At 38.5% G+C, this 19,505-nt stretch overlaps 1 protein-coding gene across 5 annotated transcripts in view; it reads left to right on the top strand.

Moving 5' to 3' along the window:
- Positions 1-19,109, top strand: part of LOC119132120 (unconventional myosin-Ic-like) — a 40,232-nt gene extending 21,123 nt beyond the window's left edge. For all 5 annotated transcript variants that reach the window (XM_037267081.1, XM_037267082.1, XM_037267085.1 and 2 more), the window contains 31 exons: positions 2,017-2,172; positions 2,283-2,398; positions 4,098-4,296; positions 4,593-4,673; positions 4,901-5,080; positions 5,794-5,892; positions 6,585-6,695; positions 7,378-7,449; positions 7,555-7,674; positions 8,061-8,134; positions 8,459-8,564; positions 9,191-9,271; positions 9,865-9,956; positions 10,100-10,194; positions 10,563-10,609; positions 10,690-10,770; positions 11,163-11,268; positions 11,701-11,818; positions 12,202-12,315; positions 12,400-12,476; positions 12,623-12,691; positions 12,770-12,854; positions 12,999-13,158; positions 13,811-13,894; positions 13,988-14,081; positions 14,147-14,202; positions 14,267-14,402; positions 14,480-14,550; positions 14,628-14,725; positions 15,740-15,839; positions 16,368-19,109. In XM_037267081.1, coding sequence (XP_037122976.1) covers positions 2,017-2,172; positions 2,283-2,398; positions 4,098-4,296; positions 4,593-4,673; positions 4,901-5,080; positions 5,794-5,892; positions 6,585-6,695; positions 7,378-7,449; positions 7,555-7,674; positions 8,061-8,134; positions 8,459-8,564; positions 9,191-9,271; positions 9,865-9,956; positions 10,100-10,194; positions 10,563-10,609; positions 10,690-10,770; positions 11,163-11,268; positions 11,701-11,818; positions 12,202-12,315; positions 12,400-12,476; positions 12,623-12,691; positions 12,770-12,854; positions 12,999-13,158; positions 13,811-13,894; positions 13,988-14,081; positions 14,147-14,202; positions 14,267-14,402; positions 14,480-14,550; positions 14,628-14,725; positions 15,740-15,839; positions 16,368-16,394 — 3,105 coding nt within the window. In that variant the 3' untranslated portion in view covers positions 16,395-19,109. The remainder of the gene's footprint in view (positions 1-2,016; positions 2,173-2,282; positions 2,399-4,097; positions 4,297-4,592; positions 4,674-4,900; positions 5,081-5,793; positions 5,893-6,584; positions 6,696-7,377; positions 7,450-7,554; positions 7,675-8,060; positions 8,135-8,458; positions 8,565-9,190; positions 9,272-9,864; positions 9,957-10,099; positions 10,195-10,562; positions 10,610-10,689; positions 10,771-11,162; positions 11,269-11,700; positions 11,819-12,201; positions 12,316-12,399; positions 12,477-12,622; positions 12,692-12,769; positions 12,855-12,998; positions 13,159-13,810; positions 13,895-13,987; positions 14,082-14,146; positions 14,203-14,266; positions 14,403-14,479; positions 14,551-14,627; positions 14,726-15,739; positions 15,840-16,367) is intronic.
- The last annotated feature ends 396 nt before the right edge of the window (positions 19,110-19,505 follow it).

Genomic DNA, 19,505 nt, shown 5'->3' with positions numbered 1-19,505 from the left:
TTTGTGTTTGTGTGTTTTGTACAAATGGGTGGAGGTATGGCATGATGCATTTTGGTCAGGAAAGACAAACTCTGAAAGGGGCATTGGAAACTATGAAGTAATGGTATTTCCTACTAATGTAGGAACTAAAAGAAATATAAAATTGCCATTTATTTTCATGCAATTTAATACTACTTGGTATCGGTGGCCACGGAAGATATGAGTGCTCGTACTGGTATCGTTCTGAAAAAAGTGGTATCAAACATCCCTAGTTACAAGTACTGTAAATCACATTACTACTTATGCCAGTGCTTTAGTTCACACTGCATGCCATATTGTTAGGAGGGGCACACACACACGCACGCACGCACACACACACACAAACACACACAGCTGCAGAAAGAGATGTGTTGTGTGAAAAAACAATAGGTCGATGAAGCACAAGGGATCCCAAGGAGAGACAAACAAGCAGTTCTTACACATATGAACTAAGCCTGTAACATTACTTCCATTCATGCCACACTGATTCTCTGATGAGTAGGAATTGTTTACTATAAGGTATACAATATTTACTACACATTCTATCAATGTTGTTTCTTATGCTGACATGTTGTGAGAGCTTATAAAATGTGAAAATCCTTTGATGCCAAATCTAGTGTACGTTTAAATAGAAATGTCATGAATTCTCGATGCAATGCTCAAACTGGCACATTTAGAACTTTTGAAGAAGTGCAAGTGTGCTTTATTGAAGCTCGTAAACATAACAGGCCAGGCCAGATGAGCTGGTCGATTCTATGCAGAACTGATGTCCCATGGCTCCCACCACGCCATGGGGCACCAACCTTCTCTTTTGAAACGCAGGATCAAATGTAATCTTGCAGAATACATTTTCCTTATCTGGAAAAAGATAACAATTTGATTTATTGGCTTCTGAACAGGGTCATTGTAGTTAATGGAAAAAGAAAAAAAAAACTTTCTCAATGAAATAAAATAAAAAGGCAAATGCTTTGTTCAGAAGTTCAGATGAATGTCTACAGTGAAATTGTCTTTCATTTTAATCATTTAGAGAAGCAACATGCTTGCCGAACCTCAGTGTTGTTCCTTGTTATTCTCAATTTTATTTTTCTTATTGTAAACGGAGGAGAGACCTTATTAATTAGAACTGCAGGCACTTCTAATTAATAAGATCTCGCCTCCCTCCAGCTTTCCCTCCCTCTTGATCTAGTCTGTGGGCTCTCCATAGGGATAACAATGACTGTTCCACTTAGCGCAACAACACCTGCTGTACAGGACGTCGTATGTGTGAATGTGCGTTGACAAGTTCACTTTGCTTCTGTTGGCTACACACTAAACATGGATGTGGACAACTTTTGTAAAATTATGAGCAAAACACAAGCTTCCATTTCAAAATATGGCTTCTTGGATAGACGTGTTGACGACCTTAAACGTGTGAGTGTTTCATTCTAACTTGATTTTTGCAGCTTGATTTCTATTGTTTTTCATTTTTAACTATAAATGGTTGAATTTATTGGAACTGAGTTGGCAACAACTAACTTTAAAGGCTGCTCAGCAAAACATCAGAGGACCAACAAATTGAAAAAACAAATTTGAGTGAATTTGACCTCACGCAACGGTGTTATTTTAGATTTGACCCTTTATACATTGAAATTAAATCCATAAATATTGGATATACTGTAATGTCATGTTATCACATCTTAAAGTGTTTATGTTACTTCTGTGTTGTATCAATGGTAAAAAAAATCTATATTAATCTTTTGTTGGTTGGAATTTAGTATATTGATGCTAATTGTGGCTACTTGTGGGTTTTAGAATAAGTTGGACTTTTTGAAAGAAAGTGTTCAAGATTTTGACCTTTTTCATTTCTTTTTCATAACTTGAATAGTTTGCTCGACATTCAGTGTGTCCTTCATCTCAACTCATGAAACAGACATACTATAAAAGTGATGATGTGCGACACAGCTTTGGTTATTCGATTCATTCCGTCACCCTGCTTAATCGCTCTCTGTCCTCCTCTAGGTGGTGGGTACTGACGGGGTGCGGGCTATGATGGAGTCGGCCCTCACAGCAAGAGATCGAGTGGGTGTGCAGGACTTTGTCCTGCTGGAGAACTACATGAGCGAAGCTGCTTTCATAGAGAACCTTCGGAAACGCTTCAAAGAGAACCTCATCTATGTAAGTGATGAAATAAGGATTAGATGATCTGAGATTCTCTTGTCCTGATGTTAATTTAAACTGTACATGAAATGCGTATTTCAACTGTGACTGTATATCTTGTCTTTCAGACTTACATTGGTTCAGTGCTGGTGTCGGTTAACCCATATAGAGACCTGGAGATCTACACTAAGAACCACATGGAGCGATACCGTGGGGTTAACTTCTATGAGGTCTCACCACACATGTAAGATTTTTTTTCTATTACGATCCACTCAAAATTAATTAATTAATTGAATATTTTTAATGAATTACACTCAAGGGCAGCTCACGCTTCTGTATACTGCGGCGAACAGTGCTTTGCTCAAAGGCACGATGTCAGTAGTCAGCAAGGAGACTTATCATCTCTGTGTTGCCATTTTTTCATTCTTTATTTCTGTCTGCAGCAGCGCTCAAACCCTTCTAAAAGCCAAGTCCTTACACACGAGCCATTGCTGGCAGTTTTAACTTTGAGTCGTTTCCACCAGACCGTGTGTTTAATATGACCTGGCGTTTCCACTACTTTCTGAAGTCTGGCAAATTAGTATGAAGATTTTTTTTTTCTCCACACTAGCATAATATTTTGAACCGACCTTCTAAATGTGGTCAGACTGTGAATATTGACACATTAGCTCACTGTAGCTCTCTCAATTTCTGCTTAGACTTGAGAAGATGCCATGCCACAAAGCGGAGTGTTTATTTGAAAAGTTGCCACAGGAATGCTGAGGGAACTCACACTAAAACCTCCCGAGACCATTAGGTCAGCTACTAAACAAACATTTTCTTAATGGACAGACTGAGGTGACATCAACCAGATATTCCCCCCTTAGTCTCTGATGTGGTGGTTTTTACTTTAGCACTTGAGTCCAAGTGTTTGCTCCACCTGAGTGGAAAGGGGAAAAAAAAAATTAAGATGGAGAACCAGCGATACAGGGGTCAGGGAGCTGTGGAAAGAAATGTAAGCAAATGATACTACTACAACTTGACAGGGAATTCCTCTGAACTGAACCTGCCCCTCAGTCCACAGCTTTTCACAATTTTGCACACCCAATCCGAGCTGGTTTATATCATCTCTCAATTCATGTCCACACAGGCTGAAAAAACATATCAAAGCAGATAGGAGCAAGTCATTGCTAACTGGACCAACATTCCACCATTCAGACCTGTTGTAAATTTTGCTCTTCGCTTCCTTGTTAAAGTGAAGTAAATTGTGCAAAAGGTACTGAAACATTCAACAGTTGAACATCAAAAATTTAGATAAGGTCAAATTAAGTTTACTTGCAAATATCACCAGGAAGACCAGAGCAGTATAAATATTTTGGGTGTGTCTTCTAGATAAGGGATGAATCATTTGGTCAATTATTCAGTTACTACTTTTTATTTTTTTAGAGCCCAGCCAAAGTGTCTACTATATTAATTTTGTCCACAAAAAAAATTATTTCTCCACATATTTTTACATACTGGTAATTATCCTTTGAAACAATTGAGTTCTTTTGGAATGCTTTTTCACAAGTTAAAAACATCAGACTGAAACACAGTCCACCATATTCTTTTCAACTTTCCCCAACATGAACATATTTGGTACAATTCAGCTGAGGTGATCCCGAGATAAGGATTTGTTGTTAGCTTTTGTGCTAACAATACCTTGGTAAACTCTATTAATGCAACTATTTAATTCAAGGCCTGAGTTGTGCAAAATTGTCAGAATTATGAACAATCAATAATGCACCAAACCTTTTTATCTGCCTAATTTTGTTCCCATCAGTTTGTGTATACTATACCAACAAGTAAAATGCCAAATAAAAATGTTCAAGCAGATGTCAAAATCCCTCTTGTTGAGTAGTTAGTCATTTTTTTGATGGACACTGCTAATTTGTCACATCTCATCTTTCTCTTCACTTGTCTAGATATGCAGTGGCCGACAACTCGTACCGTTCTATGAGGACCGAGAGGAAAGACCAGTGCATCCTAATTTCTGGCGAGAGTGGCGCTGGTAAGACCGAAGCATCGAAAAAGATCCTGCAATACTACGCTGTGACCTGTCCAGCCAGCGAGCAGGTGCAGACCATCAAAGATCGCCTCCTGCAGTCCAACCCAGTGCTCGAGGTGGGATGCTAAGATGCCAGTGAGCTTTGCAAAGCGTTGCTCAAGAGCTACCTGAAAAAGTGACTTTAAAATGAGCTTGTGTGGTGTTGACAAATCGTTTTGACCTTTTTTTGAACGTGAGTGATGTGATTGTGAGATAATTCTTGTGTGCCTTTATTTTAATTTATAAGTCCCAAACACTGCAAGGACCGACCTTGTAGTTAGAATTTCCTTCTTAATTGCACACTATGTTTTAAATCCAGCAATCCTCTTGCCTTACTCAATGTCCGCTTCTCCTCTCTCTGTCCTTCCCTCAGGCCTTTGGTAATGCCAAAACGTTGCGAAACGACAATTCCAGTCGCTTTGGCAAGTACATGGATATCCAGTTCGACTTCAAGGTGAGCAGGATGGTTTGTTTTCCATCTGCTAGTTGTAAGCATCGAGTAGCCATGGTTTATGATGTCATCACTTTACTCCTCCACTCCTGCATCCGCGTTCATGGCCCCGCAATATTCACCCTGACCTGCATGTTACAATCACATTTTAGTACCCCAGCTTTACTCTCTCCTCCCATACCCCCTCACTTTGCTCTCCCGTGTCTCCCTGGCCTTTGTCTCGTCGGCAGGGCGCCCCGGTGGGAGGTCACATCATTAATTACCTGCTGGAGAAGTCACGTGTGGTTCACCAGAACCACGGCGAGAGGAACTTTCACATTTTCTATCAGCTGATTGAGGGAGGCGAGGAAGACATGCTTAGACATCTCGGCTTAGAGAGGAATCCTCAGCAGTACCAGTATCTGGTCAAAGTAAGGATGCTACATTTGTCTTTTTGTGAAACCTCCTGAATGTGAAAATCCTCACCTAGGTCACATCTTTATTTCAATTGCATTTAAATATATTGTCGAAATACTTCTGTACTAAGTGTAATGTCTCAAAAAATGGCACACCAGTTGTTAAGAAATGTCACAAATGAGTTGCTGTGCAAACTTGGGAGGTGATTTGACAGAAAAATATTTTCATCTGACTCACTTCCTTTTTTGTACAATTAATTTTATTGCAGTTATATTTGGAATGTTGGTTTTTAATGGCAAATACCTTGCAAAAAAATTTGTCATGTTATTCTATGACCACAACTTAAGCTCTAAAGAACATTTGGTAAGTGTGTGTAGGATTGTGTGTGAATTTGTTTGTGACAGAGGAAATCCCAAAGGGAGTTTGGCTTAATGGTCTTTCTGTCAGCCTTTTTTCTCCAGGGGCCAATGTGCCTTCAGGCACTAATGGAACCCGTACCTCTGCACACACATGCACAAACATTACATGAAAAACACCCCACATGTGTTTTTGTGCACATTAGTGTTTACTTGGTCACACATTTCCACCCCAACTGATTTGCGGATGTTTGTGGACATTTTTGACTTTACAAGGTTTACCAAAAATAAATAACTGGATGATGGATTAGACACGAATTTGATAGCTTTTGAGGTTTTTCCATATTTGTATGTGTGTGTGTGATCATTAGGGGAACTGTCCCAAAGTGAGCTCCATCAATGACCGCAGTGATTGGAAAGTGGTGAGGAAGGCGTTGACTGTGATTGGATTTAAAGAACACGAGGTTGAGGTAAGGACATTGCGCACCAAAAGTGAAGCATTAATTGACGTAATTGACATTTGTTTTATCACCACCGGGCGGTGCAACATCTCTAAAGTGTTAGCAATTGAAGAAGGTGCAGAGATTATAATTTATGGGGGAAGTTTGACCATTTATATGTATAGTCAATGCACTATATAATCCAAGGTGTTGTCGTTTTCCAACTATTGTGAGGTGTGTTTTTGAGTTTTTGAGGTTTTTTTAAGACGTGAGAAATTAGGCTCAGCGTGTTCTGACAGGTTCATGGTTCTGGGCTTGCTTCCAGATCTGACAGTCACTACTAAAAAACAAAAACATTTAAGAGGAGGGAGAGAAAGACGATAAAGTATGTCTTCCCCTGTGGGGACGTAAATCTATTTACGTAGCTTCTCAGTCTTGTGGGAATTGCGCTCCCCCTATTTTGGCAATAGTAAAAATCCAATCCACATGTTTCAAATGATTAAATTGTCTGTATAATCCTGAAGTTGCCTGGCACAAGCTTTTTTGTCTTCCCAATTGCTCATAATGATACACTTCATCTTATCACTTTTAGGATATTGCCTTCCCGTTTATATCCTGCTTCTGCCACAATTTCCTTTCCAATGTTCTTTGATTGCCAGCCGCTCACTCCTCTTATTGTACCCCCTCCACAGTCTTCTCACACAATGTATTTTTCTGTGTAGGAGTTGTTGAACATAATTGCAAGCGTGCTTCACTTGGGGAATGTTCAGTATGGTGGTGAGGACGGCATTGCCTGCATCACTTCTGACACACAGATCAAGTACTTGGCAAGGGTAAGATGTTGCGGAAAGCAAATTTATTGGCACTCACAAAAAAGTGATCAAGATCTGTTTACTTTAAATAATCTCACCAAGAGATGAATTAAATAAAGATTGATGCATTTACACCATTTTATAATGAAACAGGCTTACAATGCCTATTCAGTTTATATGTTTCACTTGAAAGTACCTATAACACCTTTTTGTAATGATGGGCAAATGAAGCTTCAAGATGATTCATGAACTCGTTGTTGTGTTTACTTAGACCTCTAGATGGCACGCTCTGTTCACAGAAGAGCTGAAAGCCCACCGACTTGCCATTTCTTAAAACCCTCACTTTAAACCAACATTGTCATCTAGAGGAGCCAACGAATACAACAACTGGTTCATGAAGCTTCATTTTCCCATCACTACTTTTTTGCTCAATTACTGTTTATTAACCACCTGTTGGTTGTTTTTGGATATTGTTTAGTGAATAACAGTTTAGCTGCTCCATCATTAAAATCATTGATGATTAATCTTATAATGGATAAGTTGGCGCACAACTTCATTCATCCCCTAATTTTTTCCAAATCACACAGATTCACTAAATACTGTCTTACAGATATGATGCCACATTTGTCTTACGATTTATCTCTTGTGTACAGTAGGTGACTATCTGGCTGTTGTGCCTGCTAATGATGTTATGTCTCTCCAGTTGTTAGGAGTGAACGGGGGCGTGCTGACGGAGGCACTTACACACAAAAAGATTAGTGCCAAGGGAGAGGAGGTAGGATTAGATGCACACTCATTGTAGCGCAGGTGTGTGATTATCTTTTGTATTTAAAACATGTACACTATCAGTGGATCTAATGTCTTTCCCCCCCCCTAACAGCTGATCAGCCCTCTGAACCTGGAACAAGCTTCCTCAGCTCGGGATGCTTTGTCAAAAGCAGTGTATGGGCGCACTTTCACCTGGCTTGTCAACAAAATCAACACTTCACTGGCATACACGGTGCGTACATGCTCGCACGCACATTTAAATTGCACCCTGACTATTCAAGCATGACTGAGCAGTGTATCTTGCCTCTTTTTTTTTTTTGTATACTATAGCTCCACCTTGTGGACATTATTTTCAAGTCAACACAAAAAACTGTACTGGATTATATTGCAATGTGAATCAGAAACATACGTGCTAATATACTCTATTTATACTTACATGAACCAAATATTTATGTATATAATTGTAGTGGATATGAAAAGTCTACACACCCCTATTTAAAAGGCAAGTTTTTGTAATTTAGAAAACTGATACAAAGCTAACTTTCTCACTCAACAGAGGCATTATGAAAGGCATTATGAGCAACTGTTAATGTTAAAGAGAACTGTTGTGTTTTGCAGGATGACTCTTATAAGCACTACTCTGTCATTGGGCTGCTGGACATTTATGGTTTTGAAGTCTTCCAGCATAACAGGTAAATAACGAATTACCTGGACTCAATTAATGATAATATTAATATGTACTGTAGGTCAACTGATTTATGGTTAAGTGTAGCAAGCAGTGATGAGCTTCAGCTTTCTCGTGGCTTGTCTGTGTGGTGCTGTTGAGCAGATTGAAGGATTAAGTCCTCATGATGTGGTAACAGCATGATTTACCATTGCAAGTTTTAAAGGAGAACTCAAATCCAACATTTTATATATATTTTCCGCAGGCACAATATTAATCAGAATATCATGTTTAGAGTAATAAAAACGTTCACATTTTCCCGACTTGAGTTGATGATGCTGTTATGTTTCAGCTTTGAGCAGTTCTGCATCAACTACTGTAATGAAAAGTTGCAGCAGCTCTTCATTGAGCTTACGCTCAAGTCGGAGCAGGAGGAGTATGAAGCCGAAGGCATCACGGTCAGTCCGCTTTTACACACACGCATTCATAAAAGCAAAAAAATAAAAAAGGGAAAATATTTTTAGAGGAAACACCACAAGGAAACATGGGCTCATCTTGGGTGTTTTTACAGCTATTAAATGGGGTAGATAAAACCAAAAGGACACTTTTAAAATGTTTGCTTTCATTTGTGTTGACTTCATGTATGCTTTTTGGTGTGCATTTTATGAACAAAGCTGGTTTTTGGGTTTAGTTGATGGAAACAACATGGATTCACCCTTAATAGGCTTAATGTGCTGTCACATTTCTACCTGTTAAGGCCCTCAAAGTACTTCACACTGAATTGTCATTCAGCTACTTGGCATCAGGAGCAACTGGAAGGAAGTTCTTGCTCAAGGATACTTTTACATGGTCACATTGGCTGGAGATCAAACACCCAATTTAATACATTGTGTTATTTGAGTTGAGTGTATTTTGATCATTAATATCATTTCTATGGCTTTTTCTCCTGAGACCATATGAGGCAAATGTAGGTTAATGACCTGACAAATTATTGTCTGGCACATTTAAGTCACATTTTGTCAGACAGGCCTCTTAAATTAATTTTTTTTTTCAAATCTTGCTCAACAATGTTTTTTGTTTCTAGTGGGAACCGGTGCAGTACTTCAACAACAAGATCATCTGTGACCTGGTGGAGGAAAAGTTTAAAGGCATCATATCCATTCTGGTGAGAAATTCATAGCTCGTTTATTACCTTACCCAGAAGGCTATGTTTTGTTTTTAGCCCGATTAAAAATTGATGTTAACAATCTCAAGTCACTTGGTTTGATCAATGATTATTGAAGCAGATCTGTGCATGGCAAACACAAACACCCCTGTTATTACATCAACAAATTTGCCAAACACAAAATATTTGCATCTAATCAGTATTCAACTTCGTCATCCAATGTTAATCGTTGCACCACATCTCAGCTTTTACTGTTTATCTTTGACATGGTAGTGCTTCCGTGTTGCTATCACTTGACAATGGCCAATATTTATCAAGCCTAACAGCCGTGACAGAGTCAGAGAAACTTGATATGAAAATGGTTTATTCAAATTTGCCCTACTTTTACGTCACATGGCACTATTATTATACAATTTGGAATGGCTCATTCTCAATTATTTGGAAACAGACATCTTACAGAATTTACTTGAATGCGTAATTTCACATGACTTCATAAATACTTATATTTATAAACCTATAGATAAACCTTTCACTGATATGGGGTCTGATTACAATTTTAATCGCTTAATACTTTTCTTTCGATCCTGCCACAGGATGAAGAGTGTCTGAGACCTGGAGATGCCAGTGACATCACCTTCCTAGAGAAGCTGGAGAACACCGTGGGGGGCCATCCACACTTTGTCACGTCAGTTCTATTTCTAACACAGCATCACTGATGTTTACATACTTTATCTTATTGTGGTTCGCTATTTGCTTTTTGAATATTGCGGCAGACCTGTTAAGGCATGTTGAGTTTGAGTGTATGGACATTATGTGCTTTCCTTGCAGTCACAAGCTTGCTGATGGAAAGACGCGGAAGATAATGGGTCGTGATGAATTCCGACTGCTGCATTACGCTGGAGAGGTCAACTACAATGTCAATGGTACGTACACTGCTCACAAAAAGTTAGCTTTTAGGTTAAAGTCCCAGATGATCCTAAAATGTGGACTAAAGTGATGCATTCAAGTCCAACTGAAACACTCAAAAATAAGTGTATAACTTCCCATAGTCACCTACACAATTGTACTGTTTGGACAAAATAATCAGTTGTGAAAAAAATAAATATTAAACCGAAATAAGATTTTGGTATGAGGTGAAAAACAATGTGTTTATAAAAACTATTGTATGTTTATATGAGTTGACGATTTGACACAAAAGAGACTTCAAGTAAAATATGTGAAATGGGTAAGTGGAAAAATTGTACTTGGTTAGTGCATGATGTATCCAACTTGAAATGAATCCTGTCTCCAGGTTTTCTGGACAAGAACAATGACTTGCTCTTCAGGAACCTAAAAGAGGTGAGACTGACACAGCTCATGATTGTTATTAGCTGGTTTGTGTTTGATGCGATATTTGAACATTCCATTTCCATTTGAAGGTTATGTGCATGTCTGAGAACAAGATCCTGAACCAGTGTTTCAACAGAGATGAGCTGAGTGACAAGAAACGTCCAGACACGGTAGGTAATATGTGCCTCATTCTCATGCGTCCCAACATATTTTCCCAACGCAAAACAAACAGACATGTGTTCCCTCAGTGTTGAGTGGGCAGTGTGATGGGGATTCTCCGCTGCTGCCCACTCACTGAGGAATGGCTTTCACATACACCCACACTGGTTGTGCTGTCACTGGCTGGTGAGGGAAGAGTCCTTCTCCTCAACGACAGCCAATGTTCACTCACTCCGTCACCACTTGCCTCCACTCCTCCTTTTTGAACGTCAGCATCGATCCCCCTCAGTGTGGACCAATGCGGCTTCAATTTGCACTTTCATCCTTTTTCATCATCTTTTTAAGCTGCATTGGATCTGCCGTCTTCATCCGTTCTCTGTCTTGTTTTTGTCTGCCTTTCCAGGCAGCAACCCAGTTCAAGGCCAGCCTGGCGAAACTCATGGAGATCCTCATGTCCAAGGAACCGTCATATGTTCGCTGCATCAAGCCCAATGACTCCAAGCAAGCAAGTATGAAGTCTTGTTTTATTTCTTTTTTCTCATCAAGTGAACAATTGGGTTTTATCTTGGACTCTAATACATTTGATCAAGTGAGAAGCTTCAAAAGTATTATGTCAGCTTCACGTAACCACTCTTGTAAACACAGCCAAAGCAGCTTAGCAGCTTCCACAAGCTAATATTTTCTACGTAGACGTCATTTTAATCCTGTTCTTGCTGATTCCAAGGAAAGCACTTGGTTTATCGCCACGTCACCGGCTACAGAGTAAACTCGTTCGTATACTGCGCTGGCCTTTGTTTGCCCCTACAGTTGTCCTTTTGTTAGTTCACACTGTTTCTCTTTGTCACTCCTACTGCTCATTCATTTTATCCAACAAACTATACATTTTTCTCAGGCTATTGTGACCCGACTCTAAACTTTCTACCCCCTCCTCTTGTTGCCAGGTCGCTTTGACGATGTTCTGATCCGTCACCAGGTCAAGTATCTGGGACTGATGGAGAATCTGAGAGTGAGGCGAGCCGGCTTTGCTTACAGACGACGCTATGAGGTTTTCTTGCAGAGGTGATCAGAATATATTTGATTCTATCATTAAGATACAATTCATCAAACATCCATCATGTCATACAATACTCACGTGTTGGACCCACTGGCCAGAGCTCAGTCATCTATTGTGAGTGCTAATTTGAACAGAGTTGATAATCCACTTTAAACTCTTTAAACCTGAAAAGAATCACTGAAAAACAGTTTTTAGCCTGCTCGGTCCATGAACAGGGATTGGCAAATGTAAAGTGTCTGTAAAGCAAATATTTGATACAGTAAGCTTCGTGTAGTTTCAACCAGCCCTCTTTTGTTTGCCATTTTTTTAATTACAAATCATTCCGTCTAAAATATTAAACCCTCATTGATGTTTCGGCTTTATAAATGAATTGTTGTATTTCATTTAGGTACAAGTCCCTGTGCCCAGAGACTTGGCCAAACTGGAAGGGCAAATTGTCAGATGGAGTTGCTGTGTTGGTCAAGCATCTGGGCTACAAGCCTGAGGACTACAAGCTGGGCAGGTCATTAACACACACTGGCACACATGTATATATAATGTATTAATATACTGAATGTTTTTTTTATAAATAAACTCCACTTTGCAGATCAAAACTTTTCATCCGTTTCCCGAAGACCTTATTTGCCACTGAGGAGGCCCTCGAGACCAGGAAGCATAGTCTCGGTGAGAGAGAGTCCATTGCTGATAATACACCAAACGGCCACAGTCACTTTCACAATATACGCAAAATACTATTGAAGTTCTTCAAAGCTTTGACTTGCATACAATAATTGTTTCGAATATTTTTTCACTTCTTTTTACTCCTCCAGCTACCATATTGCAGTCAGAATGGAGGGGCTACAGCCAGCGGTCCAAGTACCAAAAACTTAGAACTTCAGGTAAGGAATAGACAACCTACTGTTTCCTTCTTCTGGTTTATTGAACATCTGTGAAATAATGTCTTGTTTTTTTTTCAGTTATTGCCATTCAAGCATGGTGGAGGGGGATCTTAGCCAGGAGGAGGGCCAAACGCAGGCGGCAGGCTGCTGACACTATCCGCAGGTACACAAAGACGAGAAAGCGTTTTTATTCATTTCAACTATGAAAATTGATTTGATAAACAAGTAAACTGAGTTACAAGCTTGGTCATGGAATGACCCGAACTGGTAAATCAAGTGTGTTAAAATTTCTTTTCATCACACCCAGGTTTATCAAAGGCTTCATTTACCGGCACAAGGAGCGCTGTCCGGAGAATGAGTATTTCCTGGATTACGTGCGCTATTCCTTCCTCATGAATTTACGCAGAAACCTGCCAAAGAACGTTCTGGACAAAAGCTGGCCGACGCCACCAGCAGCTCTTACAGAGGTAAGAATTACACACACATTTCTCAAACATGGTGAAACACTAGATTTGAATATACATAATAAAATGACTACATTTGAAATGAACTCGAAAGTTCATGTGTAATATTAACTGACAAAAGCATTCTCGTTTTTTTTTTTTTTATTTGATTAAGAATTTTTTTTAATTGTAGTTGTTATATTAGTTTTCATTAACTATTAATGTCCTGTCCTTGAAATAAAGGCATGGAAATTAAAGCATGTTTTTTTTTTATCTTCTTCATCGATTAATCGGCAAAATAATCAACAGATTAATCAACTATTCACATAATCATTAGTTGCAACCCTAGTTAATATAGTTAATTTATATTTTCTTCACTAACAGATCATTGATCACTATGATCAATGGTTTCCAAAGTAAAAGCAAATGTTTTATTTCTATTCAATAATATTATGAGTCTCCTTTGCTGGAGGATGACAGAGATAAGAGAATATTTAGAGACGACAAGTTGAAATTCAAACGGTTTGGACAATTTTAAATTGAAAAAACGTATCGAAACAATTAAATGATTAGCAAAAGTCATTGATTAATGTAGTAATTGATTACTTGTCGATTAATCGATTATCATTGCATTTCTAATAATAATAACCTTGGACACGACTATCTGTGTTTTTAGGCGTCTGAACATTTGCGCAAGCTCTGCATGCAGAACATGGTTTGGATCTACTGCAAGAAGATCAGCCCTGAATGGAAACACCAGGTGATGTTTTTTGAGTCAGATTTCACATTGTCCTCCATCGTGTGTCTTTTAATATTTGACCATCCGCTTTATTTTTCAATGCTATATGGCTAGATGGAGCAAAAGGTGATCGCAAGTGAGATATTTAAGGAAAAAAAAGACAACTATCCACAAAGTGTGCCCAAACTGTTTGTCAGCACTAGACTGGGTAAGTATTTTCAAACAGACAAATTCACACGCTACAGAAAATGCTGACTCGTCAACTCTTCTCAGATGGTGAGAACATAAATCCCAAGGTCCTGCAGACACTAGGAAACGAAAAGTTGAAGGTTAGTTGAGTCCAGCTCCGTTCAGTTGATACGATTCCTTACTTCTTTCTTCTCTTATTTCCAGTATGCAGTGCCAGTCACTAAATACGACAGGAAGGGCTACAAGGCCCGTCCACGCCAGCTGCTTCTCACGGCAAACTGTGCCGTTATTGTAGAAGATGCCAAGCTCAAGCAACGCATTGACTACGATGCTCTGAAAGGTCAGAGGTCAACTCCCGAGCAAACAGTTTTTTTTTTTTAATCAACAGCCCCTTGTTCATTGAAATTTGCTGCGCAGGTATCTCGGTCAGCTCTCTCAGCGATGGCCTATTTGTTCTGCACGTGCCCAGTGATGACAACAAACAGAAGGTAGTGCTTGTGCAAGCACTGGACTCAGTTTGTTTTGCTTAACACAATACCTTCATATTTGGGTTTAAATTCCACAGGGAGATGTGGTTCTACAAAGCGACCACGTGATTGAGACCTTGACCAAGATCGCCATATGTGCTGACAAAGTAAACAGCATCAACATCAACCAGGGCAGGTAAGAACTATCTGTGATCGGTGAGAGCAGACGTTACATCATCGTCAGTATTTATCCTTACACAGTGATAAAGCGATGTTTACATTTTGTTTTTAACTCAGAAGGGACAAAATGCTGTTGTTTGGGCTGTTTGTTAACATGATGAGAAATTTGTTTGGGGAAAATGTAAACGGGTTATAAAGTCATCTGCAATGTTTGGGGAAAATTACACTCATTTATTCAATACAGTCAACCCTTGCGTGTTGGCCACGCATGTTTTTTTTCTTTATTCAATCTTCAAAGTACATATGTATCTTTCCCCCACCATTCAATCATGTAAACCAAGAATTCTCAAACTTTTGGGTTAAGCGTCACTTGGATGGATATATACATCTGCCAGTGTAACTAGAAATACTGATTCAGAGATGACAGATTTATAATTAAATCAGAGCTAATCTTTAAATGCAAAATATTTCACTGACCTACAACATACTGCTTGCAGCCCTCTGCTGAACAAAAAAAATTTTGTTCATTTACCGCATAACTACAGCAACCAGCGCACATCACATGTCCACAATTCAAGAGTGTTGGCAAATTATTTGGCACATGCTAACATCTCTGTTGAGAAATCTGGGTTGAGTAAAACATCAATCAATAATTGATTTCATTGATGACAGACAACACAGAGCGAGCTATCGCTGTCCAAAAAAAAGTTTACAGAGTTGAAGTTTGCAAAAGAGTTGCCTGTGTGTTGCACATTATTGCTGGCAAATTATTCTGTTGACAGATGAAAGCAGAGTCGGGTTGTTTGGATGGAAAGAAATCATGCCACGATTAATACTTTATCCCATCTGTGAAATATTTTGTTAGCGACAGGAAACATTTGCCTAAAGCTCATCCAATTTTCAAATCCAAAGGCTCACATATAGCTTGCACCAAGATATTCAGTAAAAACGTGTTGTTGTTCTTGTTGTGGCGTTACTTGTTTGCGTTGTTGTCCTAATGTACCAAATCGTGTTTGTGCTTCCCTTGTAGTATAAAATTCACAGTGGGCCAAGGAAAAGAAGGGTTCATTGACTTCATACCTGGATCAGAGCTACTGGTGGCCAAGGCTAAGAATGGGCACCTATCTGTGGTGAGTGGTCAAATTCTCTATTTTTGAAGAATACAATCAAACTATCTTTGTTCTGGGTGCCATCCTGAAGATCTTTGTACTGAATAAGCAAAATAGTTGTGGCCAGTATTTGCCATATTACCACAAAGCCATTACGATTTATTGTACAGTCAACCCTGCAGATGGATTTTTGTTTGCTAAAAAACGTGTCTATCATAAAAAAAAAAAATTGCTCTGTCTCCATCTGGTGGCATCTTTGTGCCAAGCACATCTATTGGCAATTAGACAAATTGTTGTTATTCACGGCTGCGAAACGCTTGTAAACAGAGGGCTCCCACCCCCGTGACTTCTTTTAAGTACAATTTTGTCTGAATCTGATTGTGGGCTAATTTGAAATTCAGCTTAGTTTCTAAACACTGTTTACTACCTGGCACCAAACTAGTTGATGAAAGTCATTTTCACTCCTTGACAACATCAGAATGGAAAAGTTGATGTCACTTCTGGGTTGTCCACTTGATGTGACCTTTGTCTCGACTACATTTCTTTCAGACGGCTCCAAGATTGAACTCCAGATGATGATCCAGATCCTCTGATATTGAATGCACACACACAAACACAAACACACACACACACATACACAGACGCAATGTACTCTTCTATCTTTGAATCACTTGACCTCAAGCCCTCCTCTGCTTTAGCCAATCAGGTGCCAGCTTATCATCATGTTGTGGGGGCGTTGGCTTCCAATTTCAAAATAAACGATCCAGCAATATTAATTGATATATTTATGTTTATATGTTCTACTTTGGGGGATTAATATTGTTGGAAGATTGTCATTTTAGAAGTAAGGCCAAGGAATATCAGCTATGTGTTTTTCTAGTAACGTTTGTGTTTATAAGTGATTTATTTGGGAACAGAAGCAAACAACGAGAGAAGAAAAGGGGTCATCGTGGAGAAATCAGGATGTTATATATTTTTCCTGCTCTTTTTCTTTTATTACTCTCTTGTCAGTGGTTTTCATAGTAGGTTTGAAAGTCTGATTTTGCATGTGGACAAAGAGTTGAAGGGATGGTAAACAACTCCAATAACAGGCAGTTAGCTTTGAGTGATGGACATACTACTGTACTCGTCATGTGTACTACTTTTAAACAAAAGGAGCAGCAAATGAAAAACTTTTAATGTGTGAAGAGGAGGGGAGCCGGACGCTCAGGGGATTGTCAGACAGCTGTTTCTCACCTTGTGCTTGTGCCTTTCCCATTAACTCATATATTTGTAATGACAATGTGTCAGCATTGCTCACTCTGGTGAATGGCACCTCCTCCATCCTTCCCAACGCCTTCTCTGCTTCGATTCTTGTGCCTCCTCTCTAATTTGTATAACCTGACTGGTCTTTGTAGCTTGTGACGGGTTTACAGCTACTTTTGTGTTTTATGCCGCTGTGCCTCTAAAAGACAAAAACTCACAACTTATAGCTGTTCATTGAAAATGTGTGTGGGTTTTATGTTAGGTGGCTAATTCAAGCGGAAATTGACGTAAAGGCCGAATGATTTTAAGCCACTTCACTTAGGCTTATTTAATGTTAACTTTGTGTTGTTTTGTTGCTGTTTAATTGGCTTGGAAATTATCATTACTGTCAGATGGCTTTTGCATAATGCCCACAATTTTCTAACCCAAGTGTTCAAACCAGCATGTCACCAGCAATATTGTAACTTTAAGCCCAACGTTTTTTCATCCAGGGCCAAAATTCAAGGTTCAAGGGAATTTTAATTTGAACAATAATGAAAAATTAGGCATGGGCTGATGAGATAACAGCGCAAAATCGGTATCATGGTTTTAAAATTACATTTCTAAAATTACCTTATTTGAAATATATAGGTAAGTAAAGACAACATTTTGTCACATTTTGAACACCGTGTATTTTATTTTTTAAACAGAATAGAGAATATTTATACTTTAAGAAACTTTTATCATATATATACACTCCTTGACTTTTTAAAACCATGGTAAACAGGTAATTGACCTATGCCTAATAAAAAAAACTAAATTATTTTCATTTTAGCATTTGATGAAAACTTCCATGTCCATAATATTCACACTCCATCAATTCATGCAAGTCGAATGATTTACGATATCCTAAAAGTCACTGCAAACCTTTAGAAGGATGACATAAATTAAATGGAGGATTACGAATAAATCAAGTGTAAGAATAATAGAACAATGAAATTTATATATTTTTAATATGTCTAATAAAACTGGTGACTGACTGTGGTTGACCTCAGAGCAGGCAGTTTAGATTCAGCTCCCACTCATGACATGCGCTGTGAGCGATTGGAGAGCATTTACAATGTAGCCTGGGTGTAAATAATTTTGGGCTTAACTGTAAACAGTGCCTGACTTTTATGAAACATGTAATGATTTATCTTTTGTAAAAACAATGAATGAGACAGGTGTGACAAATGATGTTTAGGAAGTGATGCCAAACAGAATGACATTTTATATCGACTGGCTTTGCTTCACTTTACCTATGATCTTTAATCTAAGAGGACCCAATGTCAGCCGAATATTAAAATAGGTTGATTTTATGAAAATTTGGGCAAGGGTGAGGTCCCACACAGAAATATTTACACGTATACAGAAAATATTCTAATATATACTGTATGTAGCAGCAATTCCTATGATAGAGCAGTTATGAAAATTGATGTGTAATTGAAACTCAGCCAAATCCCGATTGCCGGGGAGAAGCTTTGAACCTCATTTTGAAAGGGTCCCTCAAATGGTTCCCAATGGTTATTTTTGCAGACTTCACTCCGAGGCGGGTGCAATATGCCAAGACTGCTGCTTCACTTAAAAGCCAAAGAACCATTATGATCATTATCTGTAATTTTGAATAGTTTTTGTTAATTGTTTTGATCTGATTTGATTTCAGGAGGGAGACTTGTACAGTTTGTGTTCTGCTATAAATGAAATGTCCAAACCGAGTTTGATGATTTAAAAACATTTTTGGGGGCAAAATTCATAGAATTGCTGAATGTGGCTTGTTGCATAGCAATATTAAGAGACTTATGAGTCGTACAACCTTTTCTGTTAAGTCTGCCAGAGCAACATTTTATTGTTGTTTTACTATTTTGCAAAAAAGCCATGTGATAATTGATACCAAATCCTAATGTTTTTTTTTTTGAAGATACATTTTGTCAGCTCTATTACAGTATGATCTAAACTAATGTATAATTATGCCAGCACACTAAGAAACATACCATACTAAAGATGTGTTGAATAAATTTGACATGTACAGAAAAAAACAAACTCATTCTTTTGTCATCCATTTGTGCATCCACGTGAAATTTTTGGCAAGCAAAATAGATGAGCGGTGAGATTGAAATTCTCCGTAGGTTTGAATGTTTGCTTTTGTCGTTAGCCCTTTGATTTTTTCTTTATCAATGAAAGGTAGCGTGGTTTTTATGGTTAGTGAGTTTTCTAATTAAAAAATTCATCAATAACCTTGAGATTCGTTGAGATTACATGTAAATCATTACAGAACTGTTCCACATTTCTATAAATTAGAAAGTTAAATCCCCAGCAGATACCACAAGAATTCTAGCTCTGCCCCTCCATTTCTAACAGAGCCTTGTGATTTTATTATAGCCATTATTTACAACATGTGAAAAGACTGACCCCGATAACAAATGC

Source organism: Syngnathus acus, chromosome 13 (genome assembly GCF_901709675.1).
Source record: "Syngnathus acus chromosome 13, fSynAcu1.2, whole genome shotgun sequence".
Taxonomy (NCBI): Eukaryota; Metazoa; Chordata; class Actinopteri; order Syngnathiformes; family Syngnathidae; genus Syngnathus; species Syngnathus acus.
Note: the sequence above shows the minus strand (reverse complement) of the source record. Positions and strands in the feature narration are given on the sequence as shown.